Here is a 16,080-nt window from a genome sequence, read left to right as displayed (position 1 = left end):
CCTACTTCTTGGAATAAAATCCAGATTTTTGAGAAACTGCAGGGCCAGCCCTCCCTGAGCCCATCCTCTGATGGGGCAGTCATCAGATGGAACGTGTAAAGCAGCAGCTCCATCTACATCTTGGTAGGGACACCCCAATCTGCCACAGGAAACCCACCGCGAGACTCCCTCCACATGCTAGTGTTCCCCCAGCCTCTGAGCCTGAGTCTCAGAGAGGCAGAGCTCCGAGAGCAGCAGCGGGGCTGGGTTCCCCACCTGACCGCACTCCGGACTCCAGCCGGTCCCAGCAGTCGGGCTGTGTTCTGTGGCCCCTGACACCCTGGCTCCGTGTCCGGCTGTTGCAGCTGGCTCTTGGGCCATTCCATCTGGCCATATTGGATGAGCCATCCTTGATGATGTTCTTGAAGCCTGTGCCCTTTTTATTTTTCAATAATTACTTATTTTTACTTGAAAGTTGGCAGATTTACAGAGAGACGGAGAAACGCAGAGATCTTTCAGCCACTGGTTCACTCCCCAAGTGGCTGCAATGGCCAGAGCTGAGCTGATTTAAATCCCTTTGCAGGTCTCCTGTGTGGGTGTAGGGGCCCAAGGCTTTGGCCATCCTCTACTGCTTTCTCAAGGCATAAGCAGGGAGCTGGATAGGAAGTGGAGCAGCCAGGGCACAAACTGACACCCATATGGGATCCCGGCACTTGCCAGGCAAGGATTTAGCCAGTGAGCCATCGTGCTGCCCCAGCCTTTGCCTTTCCAAGGTCTTTGACAGCCATAGCAGTTTTTAAAAAGTGAAATATGATTTTGAAGGGAAGTGGAACTCAAAGAAGGACAGAGACCTTCTGTCCAAATGGCGTCAACAGCCAGCAACAGGGCAAGACTCAAGCCAGGAGCCCAAAATTCTCTCTGGGTTTCGTACATGGGTGGTAGGGGCCTACGTGCCTGGGCCATCTTCTGTGTGTCCAGTACGATAGCAGTGCAGCTCTTCTGTATTCCAGGGAATTATATCATGGCAGGTTAGGGGCCAAGAATGCTCGACCTTAACAAAGCAATGGTTTCCCCCGCTTAGGTCCTGCAGCACGCATGAGCAATGGTTTCCCTCACCTAGGCCCAGCAGCACACGCTGCACAGGCGGTAGTTCCTGTCACTGCTTTCCACAGAGTGGAGATTTCGTCTCCAATGATGCACGTCACCCCTCACTTGCACTTTCTGGTGGCACCAGGGGGCCAACTTTGTCCTTACCTGTGTGACAACTAGAAAGCAAGGGAACAGACTTTGTGCCCGCGGGATGTACTTGGTTGCTGGTCTCCTTCTAGGGGGTGGGCATGCAGCCGCACCTTTCCCTGGCATGATCGGGCAGTTCCTTACTCTTCTCCAAAGGAGGGGATGCTGCCCCAGGGTGTCCAGTTCCCATCTGGGAGGTCAGGCAGTTCGCTGGGAGGCTCTCTCCTATGTGCAAGGCATCAGTAAGATGAAGTGCGCTCGTGCCTGGGTGCAAGGTTTGCATGTGGCCTTAGCAGCCCTGGGCTCTTTCTCTGGACAGGAGCTAGAATGGCTGCTCGAGATTAACCGGCTCACGCACCGGCTGCTCTGTAAGCACATGACACTGGACAGCTTCGATGCCATGTTCCGGGAGGCCAATCACAACGTGTCAGCCCCGTACGGCCGCATCACCCTGCATGTCTTCTGGGAGCTGAACTTTGACTTCCTTCCCAACTACTGCTACAACGGCTCCACGAACCGGTAAGGGGGTGGGAAGGTCCTTACGCAGGGGGACTGGGGCTGGCTGGAGGTCAAGGGAGTGGCCACCTTCCTCTTCCACACCAGGCCCCGGTATACCCGTCAGCTCATTCCTGTGGCAGGAATCTCTCGGGCCCCTCCTGAGGACAGGCTCTGTACTGGAGACAGGGGTGCCATGGGGAGCAAGGAGAAGGGCTCCTGCCCGCCTCTTGGGTGCTAGGGGAGGCCAGAGGTGATGGACCAGTCGCACAACAAGGGCGATGCTGAACATCGGGCCAAGAGAGAGGAGGCAATCCCTCCTGCCCTAGTCCCAAAATGATGTGAATCTCATGGGCAGCTTCCTGCTGCAAAGGATGAATAGGAACAAGTGTGAGCAAAAGGCAGGAGCTGGATATTCCAGGCCACGATTCTAAGGAACCAAGTGGCTAGTGAGAGCCAAGCCAGCAGTGAGTTGTGCTGCTGCTATGAGATACACCTTGGGAACAGATGTAAATCATGCATTGATGAACTCTGGAAGAGCTGAGCGGTGCCATCCCATTGTCCTCCATAGGACGTCCCAGTCTGAACACATGCATGGGAGACAGGCACTCGTTTACATAGCTTCCGGTTGCCTGCCAGAATGGGACTCGGCTCCGTTGAGGAGCACACAGCCCTGGGCTAGGCAGTGACCTGAAGGTAGGGCCCCAATCCTTTTATTCCCACAGAGGTTCATAGCTTGGTGGAAAAGGTGAGAAAATGGATGTGTGTGCAGGTCCCCTCCTGTCACCCCCACCCCAAGCCTGGCTCCCAGCCAGGATGGAGTAGATGAGTCGATGGAAGGGGGTGGAAGGAATCCACATGGAGCGGGACAGGCTTCCGAGTCTCCGTGCTCTCGAGCAGGGGATGTCAACCTCTGGGCCCACACATCCCCTCTGGTTGCCAGGTTGAGAGTGAGATTAACTCACATTTTTGGACAATAGAGGAAGAGAAAATCCAAAGAGGACGACTATGTGGCAACAAGCAAAACTTATTTGAAATTTGTCAGGTTTTGCTGGAGTTCAGCCACGCTCGGGGGTTTCGTGTCGACTGGGACTGTTTTTGTGCTACAGCATCAGAGTAGAGTTCTTGCAGCCGACACCATCTGGCTTGCAAAGCTGAAAATACCTGTTGCTTTATAGCAAGAGTTTGTAGAACGTGCTCTTGAGGAACCAAACTGAAAGTGGAAGGACGGGGCCCTGGGGGAGACCATTTTGAGACCCAGCTCTCCCTTGCTTTGCTCTGTTCCTTGTCTCCTGTCATTCTGAGTGGCCACAGCCCCGTGCAGGGGATGGTAATTCAATGGAAGGATGTCGGGGAATTGATCACCCGGATAGGGACCCGCCTGAGACGTGGCGAACCCCCTCCCCGTCAGGAAGGGGTCCCGTCTCCTGCGCCAGGAGCAGCGGCGGTGGGACCCAGCTTACCCTTTCCTCGTGTCTCTTGTACCAGTTTTGTCCGGACTGCCATTCCTTTCACCCAAGAACCACAACGAGACAAGCCCGCCAACGTCCAGCCTTATTACCTGTACGGCTCCAAGGTAAGCAGCGCCGCCCCGGCCCATCTGTAGGAGGGCGAGTGAGCAAACAGCAGGGAAGTGTTCCTGGAATGAGCCCGGCCAGATGGCATGGAGAGAGACTGCAGTGAGATCCAGGCAGACACAGCTTGCGAGTACATGCCTCTTTATTTGCTCACAACAAGCAGGGATGGGGGTGGACACAGACTGGGGCCGGGACGGGATGCTGAAGTGGCGTCGTTGAGCATGCATTGAAACAAGCAGGAAAATGGGTCTATGGAGCCTCCCATGTGGCATTCCCAGTGATTCGTGTCTCTCAGTTGATTCCTTGTGGTGTCGTCCTGTGGTTCTGCCGTGTTATACTCTATGAGCTCAAGGGATTTGCGGACAGGGACAAGGTGGGGAAGCAGAGCTTTAAAAGAAATGCCGAGGTGGCTGGAGCTGGCATTGCAGTAGGCTTGCTTGTGTCTGTCTGCTGTCATTCATCTATGCATGTCCTAATGCTAACTCTACCCTCCCTAAAACATCAGCCCTTCCCATTTGTTAAATGGACGCTTATCAGGCCAGGCGTGGGGCCGGACTGCAGGTGCTGGAATCACGCCCCGGGTTGGGAGGCAGGGCCAACATCTGCTCCCTCCCAGGGTTGGAGCAGGAACGTGGTGATGAGAGCGTCCTGCCTGGGCCTCAGGGTGTGGAGGAGAGCCGTATCTCCCTATGGGCTCAGTATGGGGAGGAAAGAATGCTGCTGAAAGGGTAAAATGTATCAAACACCAAAAAGCAAGACCAACATTTTCCTTTATGATAATGTAAAAATAGCCACTCCGGGCCTAATTTAAAAAAAAAAAATAATAAGCACAGATGGATCTGAAAGGGGAAGTCACTCAACAACAACCGTGACAAAATCCTCTTGATTTCCAAATAAAGTTCACCAGTGTGTGCTGCTACCACGTGGCCAAAGGGGGCACTTGGCAGGATTTTAGGGTGCTGTTGGGAGGGTTTCAACATCTCCTGCAGAGCAGCCAGGCTGCTCAGGACAGCTTCTCCACTCAAGAGAAGCTCAGGTGATGTACACAGCATGCACCCCTCTTGTTCATTCTTTCAAGCCTGATGAGAAATTAAGGAAAAAAATCTTACACGGGTGCTAACACTTTGTTAATACCTCCCCACCACTGGCTTAGACCCCTTTTCATCAAAGATAAAAGATCAAAAGGCCTTAAGCTCAGAGGCAAGACAGCTAAGTCACATTTAATGTTTATTTTATTTTTGCCATATTCATCTTCATGTCTCCACCAATTTATGGCAGGAAGGTGCTGGTGGTTTTCATGTATGTAAGAAGATGAAACTTTCAATGAAGTCTAAGTCTTACAAATGAGTCAATTCAACAAAGAGCATCAATTATTAATGGTAGTTAAGGTCATTCATGGTTCAAGGAAAATGCAGACAGAGTAAAAAGTGGTGTGAGATTGCCTGGAAGTTAGGAAATGCTCTGGAACAAGTTTTGTGCTTTCCCGAAACGATCCCCTCCATGGCAGAGGTTGCCAACCATGGACTTTTGCCAGCTAACTGACAGCAGAGCTCCAGTAGCCTGCACATCACGCCACGTGCTGGCTCTTAGACCAGTGATGCAGATTTTTGTTTTCTACTCTATGATACATCCATGTTTATTTCAATGGGAAGAGGATGTGTTAGGTTCCTGACGGGGCCCCCGTATACTACTGCAGAAACGCTTGTCTGAGCTTTGGCACACAGGGTGAAATATGCGTCCTCTGGCTTGGGTAGCTTTGCCTTCAGCCTTCCCCTGAACTAGGGGACCCACGAGGCACTAACACGAGAGGATAGACACAGGAGTACAGACACTTTTTTTTTTTAACAAAAGCCCTGCCGTATGGCTTGGGGCCAGCCCTCCTGCGTCTCACTCCCCACAGCGGGGCAGCACTGCAGGTCGGTTGGCACCTTCCTCCGGGAAGGCTCTAGCCTCCGCAGGGCCCTCTTGATGAGCATCAGGTTGTGGCTCAGCTGCAGCACCAGAGTTCTTGCGAGGCAGCTCCACCAGGGGGAGTCCCTGAAGGTCATCCTCCCGCTGACCCAGAGCTGGAGCTTCTTCCGGCCATCTCACCAACCCGTTGGCTTCCTCCATGTGGCCGGCTCTGTAAGACCATCGAGGCTCGTGGCAGCGGATACACCAGAACTGGAGGCAGATGAAGGCCAAGACGGCGGTGAAGCAAGCCAGCAGGATGGCCATCAGCACCCAGAGGGAGATTTGAGGATCCAGCAGGGTGCTTCCAGGGGCCAGCGGAGTCTTATCCAGGGTATGGAACATGGTGCAGTAGTGCCTGTAAGGGAAGGCGGCCTTCTTACAGCTGATGCACAGGAAGTAGAGCGTGGAGGGCGCGAGGTGTTCCAGCACCACCGAGCTGATGGTTCGAGGCACCTTCTCCTCGTGATGGAAGCTGTAGCGAAGATAGCCAGAGAAGATGCTGTTCCAGTTGGGCCTGTACATAACATGGTAATAGTCCTCCAGGCAGGGCTCCGAGGACGACCAGGAGATGATGGCTCCTGTATAGGAAACGTTCCCAACCTCGATGTTCATCCCGATTCTGGAACCAGAATCACAGCCAAGCGTCACCTCCCCGAGTGGATGTATGACAATCAGACCTACTGCTTTTTGAGACTCTTAAGAGAATCGCAGTCTTATAGACAAACAAGCACAGGCAACAAATGACGTGAGTTTGCTAAGCATAGCAAGGAAGTCTTATGTCCAAGCTGAGGGCCTACTGGCTTCCTAAGGACTCACCCATAGAAGCCCAGCGGCTCCCACCTGGCTCAGAGCCTTTAGAGAGAACACTGTCCTCCCTTGGGGAGGAAGAAAAAACAAAAGCTAAATTCAGTAAGACCTCAGAAATTCCCCGCTGTAGCCCACACAGGTCTGTCACCTACTCTAAGGCAACTGCTTCACCTGTAGTTGCCCTTGCTGACCAAGTGCTTCTGCTCCAAGTACTGTGAGCTCAGTTCTAGAACATTCTCCTCGCTGCCTTTTCTTAACGCACCTAGCTTCACTGCGCAGAGTAGAGCTTTGGCCCATCATTCAGCTGATTCTGGCCCCCCAGAAGCTCTTCCTGTGTTATTTTGTTTCCAAAAGACATTAGTTCCACAGGTCAAACTAATCAGCTCCTAGGACCAGCATAACTGCTTCTACTCCTGGTTCTGTGAACATTAAGAACAATGAGAACCACCCCAGAGGCCCAGTGGTGTCTGCATCACAAGATCTTGCTAGATGCTGCAAACACTACAACACATTTCTCTCATTCTCGCATCCTTCCTTGCCATTTTATAGATGAGCAAACCAAGGTTAAAAACAAGGCCATTTAACCACTATACACATTCAAACACCAGGTTGCTGGGTGTAGTAACCCAGTATGAAGCGCACAGGCTAAGCTCTAGTTGTGTGTGTGTGTTTCTCCATACCATCAAATGCACCCCCTCCACATTGTCAGCCCTCCCACTTTGCTAAGAGAGTGCCAGCTTCAAGTTTCATATTTGCTCTTTTATTTGGAGAGATACGGTTCTCCATTGAATCTTTCCTGATCAGAAACCCAGGGATGGCTGTACCTCCCCCAGTGTGTGTTGACGAACATGGAACACAGAAGCTTTAGTTATATCACAGTGGCATAGCAACAAGCAGTTGATCAGAGTTTAACCCTAACCGGGCATTAAGCTTCACGGATTCCTAGAGGGCCTGCCTGTGTGTCTGCTGTGTCTGCCCAGATCCCATTTGTGTGCCCATTTCCTGGGAGAGGGGAGCTACAGGAAGCCCTACCACACCTTATCGCTTTCCGATCCATGTTTCCCTTCTCTCGGAAAGACCAGGGGTTAAAATCCTCCGGAAAGGGAATGGCTCCTTCTCCCTTAGCTGGACATCTCCTCCCAGAAAATGGAGAATGCAGGAGGAGAGAGAGGGGCGCCCAAGCTGCAGAGGAGACACTGCGATGAAGATGGAGTTTACACTCCATGATCCCTGCTTATCCCGACCAGCACACTTCTGATCGCAATGTAAGCGCTTCATCCGCTACTGGTGATGCATTGGCGGCCACCTCTGGAAGCCCTTCCAGCAGGAGTAATCAGAAGTCCATTTCTTATGGCGCACCAGCCTCTTCTTCCACTTGCCTCATAGCGGCTGCTGACTGGCCTTGGAGGCTCAATTCCCTGCAGCAGACATTTTTAAGAGCTTCCTGTCGCAATGCCAGCAGCGTCCTCAGCCTGGCAGACCAAATCCAACACCCTTAGTTATTCTTCTTCCTCTGCTTCTGTGTCGAGCCACCCTCCTCCAGTTCTCAGCTAATCATTTATCGTCACCTGGCCCTTCCCTCAAAAGAGCATAAAAAGGAAAAACTGTTTTTGCATTTTCATTTCCGAGAAGAGCCTTTGGCGAGTCTTACCTGCTGCTGGCGTTGTATGTGGTGAGAGCTGTGCCCGCCACGGTGGGGTGGACCCCAGCTGAGAGGATGGTCCCTTCTTCCTCCTCCACTCCGAGCTCTCCTGGATGTCTCTCTCACCACTGAGTAATCCCACTGTCGCCCCCAACGCTCACACGGTTCATCTCTTCAGATCAGCATCATTCACCATGGCAACCAGCAGGCATCTGTAGGCACGGTGCTTTTTGTGACTGGTCTGGGAAGGAGGTTTTGCCCATGAGAGGAGCTCTCATTCCTTTCGGAAGCAAACAAACAAAACAAAACAAAAAACCCTCCCTATACCCAAGTCTTCAATGTAATAGTAATTTTCCCTAGGTTCCTACGTTTTCTAACTGACAGATCCTAGTTTACTTGCCCCAATTGGATCCTATTCTGGATTATGGTTTCAGAGACAAGGAAGCCCTTCTTTAATTCCCAGAACTAAAACCAAATTCATTCTATTCGCTTCCCACCCCACAAACACCCTTCCCCACTTCCCGTCCTACCTCTCCATCGTGTTCATCATTTATCCCTGTTTGCTGTGGCGTGACCTGGTTATATGGCACTAGATACGACCCTTTTGTTATCTGCAGCCCAGTTCTGTCACCTGCAAGGCTAAGGACCAGGCTGGGTCTGGAGAGTGGATGGAAGGCATCAGCACCCTCCCTGGCCAGTCCTGATCCTTCATCAAGCTTGCTAAATCATCGTTCAGTCCACCTAATGAGGATGGGTGGAGTGGTTCTCAAACACACAGCCACTCAGAGCCTCAGAATGCGACCCTATTGAGAATTGGAGCCTTTGTATTTATAATTAGTTAAGGATCTTGAGCTGAGATCTTCCTGAGTTTAGAACCATCCCTAAATAGAATGACGAGGGTCCGTGCATGAGACAGCACAGGTTTGTGCAGAGTGACATACAAAGGGAAGGAGCCAGGGGAAGATAGCAGAGGTGAAAGGTATGCTGCCAGCAACCAGGGACACCAGGAGTGGCCAGAGCTGGGAGAAGCAAGGCAGCATCTCCCCTAGGGCCTTAGGCGGGAGTGTGACCATGTCACCACCTTGTCTTCCGGCCTCTTGTCTCCGGAGCAGTTTCTGTCCTAGCAAGCTGCCAGGGTTGTGCCTGGTCCAGTGTTCTAGCATCTCCCTCCAAGTGGGCCTCTCAGCCTGGAAAGAACATGCTGTCCCTTTCAATGGAAGAGACCATGGGACACGTCTGAAATAGACCATGGCCGTCACTCGCATACACGGCAGGGCTGAACGAGTGTGCGCAGTGTGGCCTTGAAAAGGCAGCTTTTGTCTACTGGGCTTTCTGTCCTTGTAATTCACCTGGACAGCAGTCAAAGCGTCAGGAAGAGCTGCCTGCAGAAGCAGGCCCTGTCCCCTGGTCAAGGGCTCGGGGAAGCGGCCGTGTCCCCAGGTACCCCGTGGCTGTTGGAAGCTTTCAGCCTTCCCAGGAGCCTGGCTCCCGTCTGCCACATTGTGCCCAGCATGTCTCTTGCCAAAGACTAATGCGGACTCCCCTGTGGTGCAGAGCGCATTCGCTTCACAGAAAGGACCGCGCCATGGTTCGCAGGTGCTCTCTGAAGAGGTTATTTTAAGAGAAAATAAAAATACTAGGGTTAGGGAGCCTGGAGAAGGACAAGGGAGACTGAAGCCCTCTACCACAGCCAATGCGAGCTTATTTTTAACGCTCCTGGATGATGTTTTTAGCTGTGAGCTTTTTATCTGCAGAAGATGCTCAGAAAAGGCAAGATCTAGATCCTCGTGTCCCTCAGTGCCAAGAGAAGACTGCTCTCCCCAAGCAGCTAGATCACTCTTGGGCAGAATCAGGGGTGGAAACCGAAGCCTTGGCTCAGCGTGCCAGGGCTTGTGCTGCCCCTCTGGGCTGTCAGGGTTTGTCAGCAGTGCCCTTTATGAGAGGAACAAGTTAATGTGAGACCGCCCCCCCCCCCGCCCCTGGGGTGGTACCCTAACTAAGCTTGCTCCTTCTCCAGCATCAGGAACAACCTTCCCCCAGTATGTCCAGGTACTTGTGTGTTGGCCTAAGAGGGAGAGGATGACCAGGAAGAGAGCCAGGAGCTGAGATTAGCTTCCCGTGAGAGGCAGCCACAGGACAGCAGAGAACAGCAGGTTCTCGAACGACGTGGACAGGCCGAGAGCCGAGAGGCCTCAGAGAGAGCATCCGGCCACTTGAATGTAGCCACAGAGCAAGGAAGCTGTCAGCTCCTCTGCAAGATCAGCTCAGCACATGTTTGCTCCGCTCACTTGCTGGGGAGCTCTGTCACTTAGGGACAATGTGAGAAGTCGAAACAAAAGCTTGAACAATGATCCAGTGGTCAATATGTGCATCAAAACTTTAAAAAATACGTATTCTAGATAGTCAAGTCTACAGAGTATCGTAAAACTTCTTCCAAATGATACAGATTGTGGCATAACTCATGCATTCAATGAGTCCTTTCCTGATGGTTCTTTGGAGTCGTTGCTAGGATCTTTGGTGTAGCATGATTGTCATTGCCTCCGTAATGCTCCTGCCTGAGCCATGACTGGATCTCGGGGAAATTCCTCGTGTGCTTGCTACACCTGCAAAACTGTAGTCGTTAGGCCCCAGGAGCTGGGACTCACTCAGCCCAACACAAATGCCTGAATGCCAGTGCCTGCCAGCTAGACTGAGCAAGGAATCTCCCTGGGCCCCATGACACCACCACCAGCTGCTCCACCTGCTTCACAGCCACCACGCACCCTGTGTCTGTGTGGTTCCACTCCCAGCCATCACACATCATGGATTCACCGGCCCAGCAGGCTTTTCTGCTCCTCTGCTAACTGTTACCTAGGGCAGAACTCATCTAGGATTCTACCTCGTTCGGTCCCCAAGGAGATCAGATCTGAATCTGAACCTACAAATAGGGCTTTCTTTGAAGAAGTCCTTTGCAGGCCTGATTAAGCAAGGGATCTTAATGTGGGAAGATGATCAGGAGGGGCCTGGAATGGCATCCCAAATGTCTTGTAAGAGAAGCAGAAGTCAGCACTTGAGAAGACAGAGTGAGACTTGGAGCAGTATGGTGACAAGCTGGGAAGTGATGGCAGCCAGCAGAGGCTGGAAGAATCCAGAAACAGGGTCTGTCCAGAAGCCTTTGCAGAGAGGATGGCCCTGCCAACTCCCTGATGATTTTGCCTTGATGACTTGCAGACATGTGAGAGAATAGGTTTCTGTTGTGTATGTTCAGGAGCCCTGCGACAGCAGCCTCAGGAACTACCCAGGCAGTTAGAAAGGATTACTGTGTGAGAATATCAGCAGAGAAGCATATCCTGCACTGGGTACCCCTGCTGGAGAACAGTGAGGACAGTGGCTTCCTCCGAAATGTTAGCATCTCTAACCGCCCTTGTGGGGATGTGGCGTGTCTGCATCGGGAGGCTGGGTGCTGTTCCCTTGCCTCCTCCAAAGCACTTGTTCCGTGGCTTTAACAGAAAGGAGCCTCATTTGTTGAGATCACAAGGTGACCTCTTTACCCTTCGAGCTGGGAAGGCCAACAAGGACCCTAACTGTTGGAGACGCCTCCTTGTAGCTCAGCAAACGTCCAGAAGGGACAGACACATCCACCCACAGCCTCACTGAGCTGTGAACAATCGTGCCCATGACCCTTCTGACAAGCAGTATTGCTATTGTAAGGGTTCAGCTTCCCCTCTTCCTTGACCTGCAGAGGAATCACTAGGTTTGCAAATCTTTGACCTGAGTTAGAGAGCTGTGTTTGAGTTTATGAGCTGATGGAATTCATGAGAGAAAATGTAACAAAAAAACAGGAAATTAGGAACAGTTTTAATTCCTCTAGGGATGTCTGAAAACAGCTATTATGATTCCAGAGAGTGGGGATGCAAATTGCTTACAAATTTTGTTGGCTAGAAGAATCAGGCAATGTGTGGCGTGGTTGGCCACATTTCCCATCTGGTGTGAGAGCAAGGCCAAATGCATAAAGTCCATATATAACACTAAAAACTCAGAAGGTGAATGTTGTAGTTAATGATTTTGTCACAGTTTTTCTTAGCTATTTTCCAAATATTATTCTCTACCAGATCAAATGCACTGTATTTTTTTTCTTGCCCTTAAATATTGTTCTGGTTTCTTTTTTTTTTTTTTCATTTTTTTTCTTTTTTTTATTTTGATAATCTTTACATAGTTAATTCAGGTAAAAAGGTTTAAGGGCTACAAGAAAGTGGGTAAGACTAGTATTTTTTCTGTATTGTTTCCTTCATGTTAATAGGGGGGTATTAAGGGAGAAGGCCCACCCAATTTCTGCTTTCTTTAAAAAAAAAATGCAGGTCGGGTCAGCTTTGCTATGTATTTCTTGAGGACTCCTGAAGTTATCTATGTGGTGCAGTGTGGAGGCCAGCAAGTTTGATTTTAAACGTGCTGCAGTCAACAGATGGGATGCGTTGTTAGTTCCTGTTCACCGCTGGCTGCCACTTGCATTAGTGGGCAGAGCTGGTTAGGGGTGCGAGATTTGTGGCAAGCGTCCAGTGTCTCAAGTCATGTTGCCTTCCTGTTTTTCTTTGCCAAGCCTCAGAAAATGCCCAGGCTTCCCTATTCCCACATTTTCTCAGTAGGGCCCAGCCTCCTATTGAGCCAGCAGGTCAGATGGGTGCCCTCCGGGGCTGTGTGTGCATGTCCTCTTCAGCATGCGTGTGTTGCCTTTTGCATGTGTGTGCTGCAGCATGGAGGGAGAGCAGGGGACAGTGGGGAGGAACTGGTTTACTGAAGAGTTTGAATTCGGCCTATTTCATGTCGGTCCTACCTGCAGGAAATGTCGCATGGGCCAGCAACTAAAGCCTAAGCTTCCAGTCCAGACTGGAGGCTGGGACTGAGCAGCCATGTCCGCCAGGGGGAGTCCTCTGGGGTATACTAGATGGGTCTTTGTAGTGATTTTTTTTTTTAAACAACTTGTGTATGGCAAAAACAATTCCAAAATGATTCTGCTGCGCCTAAGCTGGGAAGGCCTGCCAAATGGTTTCTGTGTGTCTGACCATGTGTTTGTAAGCTTCTGTGCTTGCCAGCAGCTTTTAGGAAAACTTGGTTTGAACATCCCCTCGGGAGAGGGCCAAGTTGAGGGAGCTGCTGAGTAGGTGAGCATGCAGGAGGATGCCTGAGAGCTCAGGCCGCCAGAGGGAGCACTGGAGCACCCCTGACCTGCCCTGCGTCCTGGGCAGGGGGCTCCCTGTTGCTCACCTCCTCCTGGGCGTTTGCAGTGGAGTGTCTACCCACCACAGTTTGACAGGGGAAGCTCACATCTGTGGTTTTGTTGTGTGTGTGTGTGTGTTGTTTTGGATTGGTTTTGGTTTTTGTATTGAACACAATCTGCATATTTGGGTGTGTTTCATCAGCTTTGCCAGCTCTGACCTCGGTCTTGCTCCTTGAAGGGATACTTTGCTTTGTTGTCTAAGATTTTTCCTCCAAAAACACACCCCCCTACCCGCATTAAAGAATTGCAGTTGTAGCCAAAGCTGGAGTGGGGGAAACTTGACCAGGAAGCTGTGCTTTTCTGTCTTTCTAGACCAATTCATCAGACATAATATGGCTGTGGCTGTAATCTAGAATTTCACTGTGCCAAGCACCGTTCTGACCACTGCACAAAGCCAGTTTGCACCTGGTATTGTTACATCATAGAAAACAAGGCTTAGAGAGTTGATTATTCACCCAGGAGCACTGAACTAGTGAATGTACAGACTTGGAATTTGGAATTAGGTGTGCCTGCCCATAGCCCATCCTCCAGATTGAGATAAAGCAAGAGAATAAGAGAGAGAGAGAGAGAAATATATATATGTGTGTGTGTGTGTGTGTGTAAGTATTTTGTTGATCTCAGTCTTTCCCTTAGAGGTAGCTATTTAAAAGCTCCCTTCTACTCAAAAAAAATTTTTTTCCAGAGGATTTTTGAGAAGGGGACAAAGGAGAGAGTGGTACAAGGTCTCCTGGATTCTGAGGGTCCTGGAGTCCTTGGTGTGGGTGGGAGTGAGAAGGCTGTTAGGCTAGCCTATGCACCAGACGCATCCATGGCAACGAGCCCCTCAGGTTGTCATTCACTCACGTCTGTGCAGGCTTCAGGTGCCAGCCTTTGCAGCAGCAATGCTTTCAGCAGAGCTCGCTTCTGCTTTTACATCCTCCCTTTATTTTTTTATATTTGAATTTTTACGAAATTTTTAATTTTTATTGGAAAGGCAGATTTTTACAGAGAGAAGTAGAGACAAAGATCTTCTACCCAATGGTTCACTTCCCAGATGGACGTGACTGCCGGAGCTGGGCCAATCTGAAGCCAAGTTCCAGGAGCTTATTCCTAATCTACTGTGTAGGTGCAGGGGCCCAAGGCTTTTGGCCATCCTCTACTGCTTTCCCACGCCATAAGCACGCAGCTGGGAGATGCACTGGCGTCTATACCGGATCTTGGCGGTTGCAAGGAAAGCATTTAGCCAGGCTGATTTCTTCCAGATCTAAAGGTGGCCAACAGCTCCAGTGTCTGGGGAGTGGATATTTCTTGGTCTACAGCCACTTTCCGCACTAGGTCCTCATGTGGCAGTGAAGCCCTAAGCCCTAATCACATTGAAGAGGACCCCACCCTTGTACCCTAACCATCTGCTAACATCTTCCCACTCTGAAGTAGGATTTCAGTGTAGGAATTAAAGTCACAAACTTTGGTGCACGCAGACCGTGTGTATACAGCTGCATGATGATTTCTCTCTTTGGTGTTTGCTGGTTGCTCCCCACCTCTGGGGAAGGAATCAGAATACAGCCTGGACCTTCAGGAGCTGGAGCAGAACTAAGATTGCTCCTATAGCAGAAAGCAGCTCCTGTCAGCATGTATCCTATTTGTCTCAACTCACCCTAGTCCTGATCCCTCATCCACAGGCACTAGAATAAATTTGCTGCCCACACTTACATGATATGAACCCATGTAATTACTACATGGGTACATGGAGCTCAGATGCGCAGGATTTGCTGAACGTGTCAGTGAACATCCCGCTGTGGAGTCAGGTCTATTTCCCTACCTGCAGAGACCCACTCTGGCCCAAAGATGTAGAAACTACACACAGGTTGTCCGTCTCCATGGTGGTGGCGGAGTCACCCATGCCAGCTCCTCGGGGTTGGGTACTGAAGGCTGCTCGTGCTCACACTGCAAGCCTGCTGATACAGAGGTGTGAGTTCACCCAGTGACCTATCCAACCTGGAGAATGTGTGGGTGTCTGATTCGTCACGAACTCATTAGTGGGAACTGTAATCATATTGTTTGTGTCTCATCATGTTTAGAAGGTATCATAATTATGAAGCATGTGAGTTTTAGAATAATTCATGCATAGTAAAATGAATGAAACTCAAAACTTAAATACAGTTTAATTTTCCCGTAAGAGCTACAAAGGGAGTTAGAGATCTCTCATTTCTCCAAGGCATCATTATAGTTCTTATATAATTTATATAACAATTCTAATTAGCCAATTGGTAATTTTAGGTGATAGACTATCACAGGTGGTTTTCTCATATTTTCATGTTTATGTACAACGTGTGTTACAATTCCAGATAGAAACACTATCCTTAGCATTCAGTTTTGAAATGAAGTTTTATTGAGAGTTCTGACAGGATGCAGCTTGCAGGGTTCACAGTTACAGGAGAGGTTAAGATCCCGGACTCGGGAAGTGGCCATTCCTGGTTCATTGGCGCTCCGGTGTCTGTCACCTGTGTGATCCTGAGCAAGTGGCTCACCAGCCTGAGCCTCCATTCTGCCGTGTGCAAAACGGGACAAGGAGTGTGGCCCATCACCTGGGTGTGTTGTGAGCCTTGAACGATAATGCATGCAGAGGTCTGCGGAGCTCCGTAGGGTGGTGGCATTTCAGAAGCAGCAGTGGCCGGCAGTACCTTCTGTGCCAGCCAGTGAGACAGTCTGGGGCCTCCTGTTCTGGGATAGGGATCAGGCTGTCACTCCAGTTCAGATAAGGTGTCTCACGGGACCCAGAGGTCACGTAGAATAGTCAAGACTTGGCCGGGGCTGAGCCCCCAGCAGCTGATCAGCACAGCTTGCATTGTCACTTGACATGGACAACAGCTCTACAAGTTAGGAAACCACTCATGTCACCTGATCCTCGTGAGTGCACAGAATTGGGACACTATGGCTTCAAAAGCCCAAGAGACTTCCCCTCTGTGCAGTCAGCTGATGTTCAGACTCCGACCTGTCATGGGTGGAAAGAGTTGTTAGTAAAAAAAGCCAACCTTCTTGAGTCAGCGGTTGAGTTTTTCACATGGTTCTTCTAGCATTTTCTAGTATGAGACAAGCCTCTAGGGAAGGGACAGCAGCTGTTTTAATCCCTGCTGTGGCTCATTTTGTAGAAACAGTCC

General features: G+C 50.5%; 2 protein-coding genes across 6 annotated transcripts in view; one reads left to right on the top strand and one right to left on the bottom strand.

Annotated features, from left to right (window-relative positions):
- Positions 1-16,080, top strand: part of CYFIP2 (cytoplasmic FMR1 interacting protein 2) — a 111,317-nt gene that overhangs the window by 69,480 nt on the left and 25,757 nt on the right. For all 5 annotated transcript variants that reach the window (XM_040989407.1, XM_040989489.1, XM_040989568.1 and 2 more), the window contains 2 exons: positions 1,535-1,734; positions 3,199-3,286. In XM_040989407.1, the coding sequence (XP_040845341.1) occupies positions 1,535-1,734; positions 3,199-3,286 (288 nt within the window). The remainder of the gene's footprint in view (positions 1-1,534; positions 1,735-3,198; positions 3,287-16,080) is intronic.
- FNDC9 (fibronectin type III domain containing 9) lies at positions 5,175-5,906 on the bottom strand. Its single transcript, XM_040989784.1, has one exon. The coding sequence runs from the start codon at positions 5,850-5,852 to the stop codon at positions 5,175-5,177; it is 678 nt and encodes a 225-aa protein (XP_040845718.1). The 5' UTR covers positions 5,853-5,906.

The sequence above is a fragment of the Ochotona curzoniae genome, unplaced genomic scaffold (assembly GCF_017591425.1).
Source record: "Ochotona curzoniae isolate NIBS_2020 unplaced genomic scaffold, NIBS_Ocur_1.0 contig_1, whole genome shotgun sequence".
In the NCBI taxonomy this organism is placed as follows: domain Eukaryota; kingdom Metazoa; phylum Chordata; class Mammalia; order Lagomorpha; family Ochotonidae; genus Ochotona; species Ochotona curzoniae.
The sequence above is the reverse complement of the archived record's forward strand: the minus strand, read 5'-3'. Positions and strand labels throughout refer to the sequence as shown.

What these genes read in the sequence shown, in the direction of transcription:
- FNDC9 (XM_040989784.1), bottom strand. Translation starts at nt 5,852, where the DNA reads ATGAACATCGAGGTTGGGAACGTTTCCTATACAGGAGCCATCATCTCC.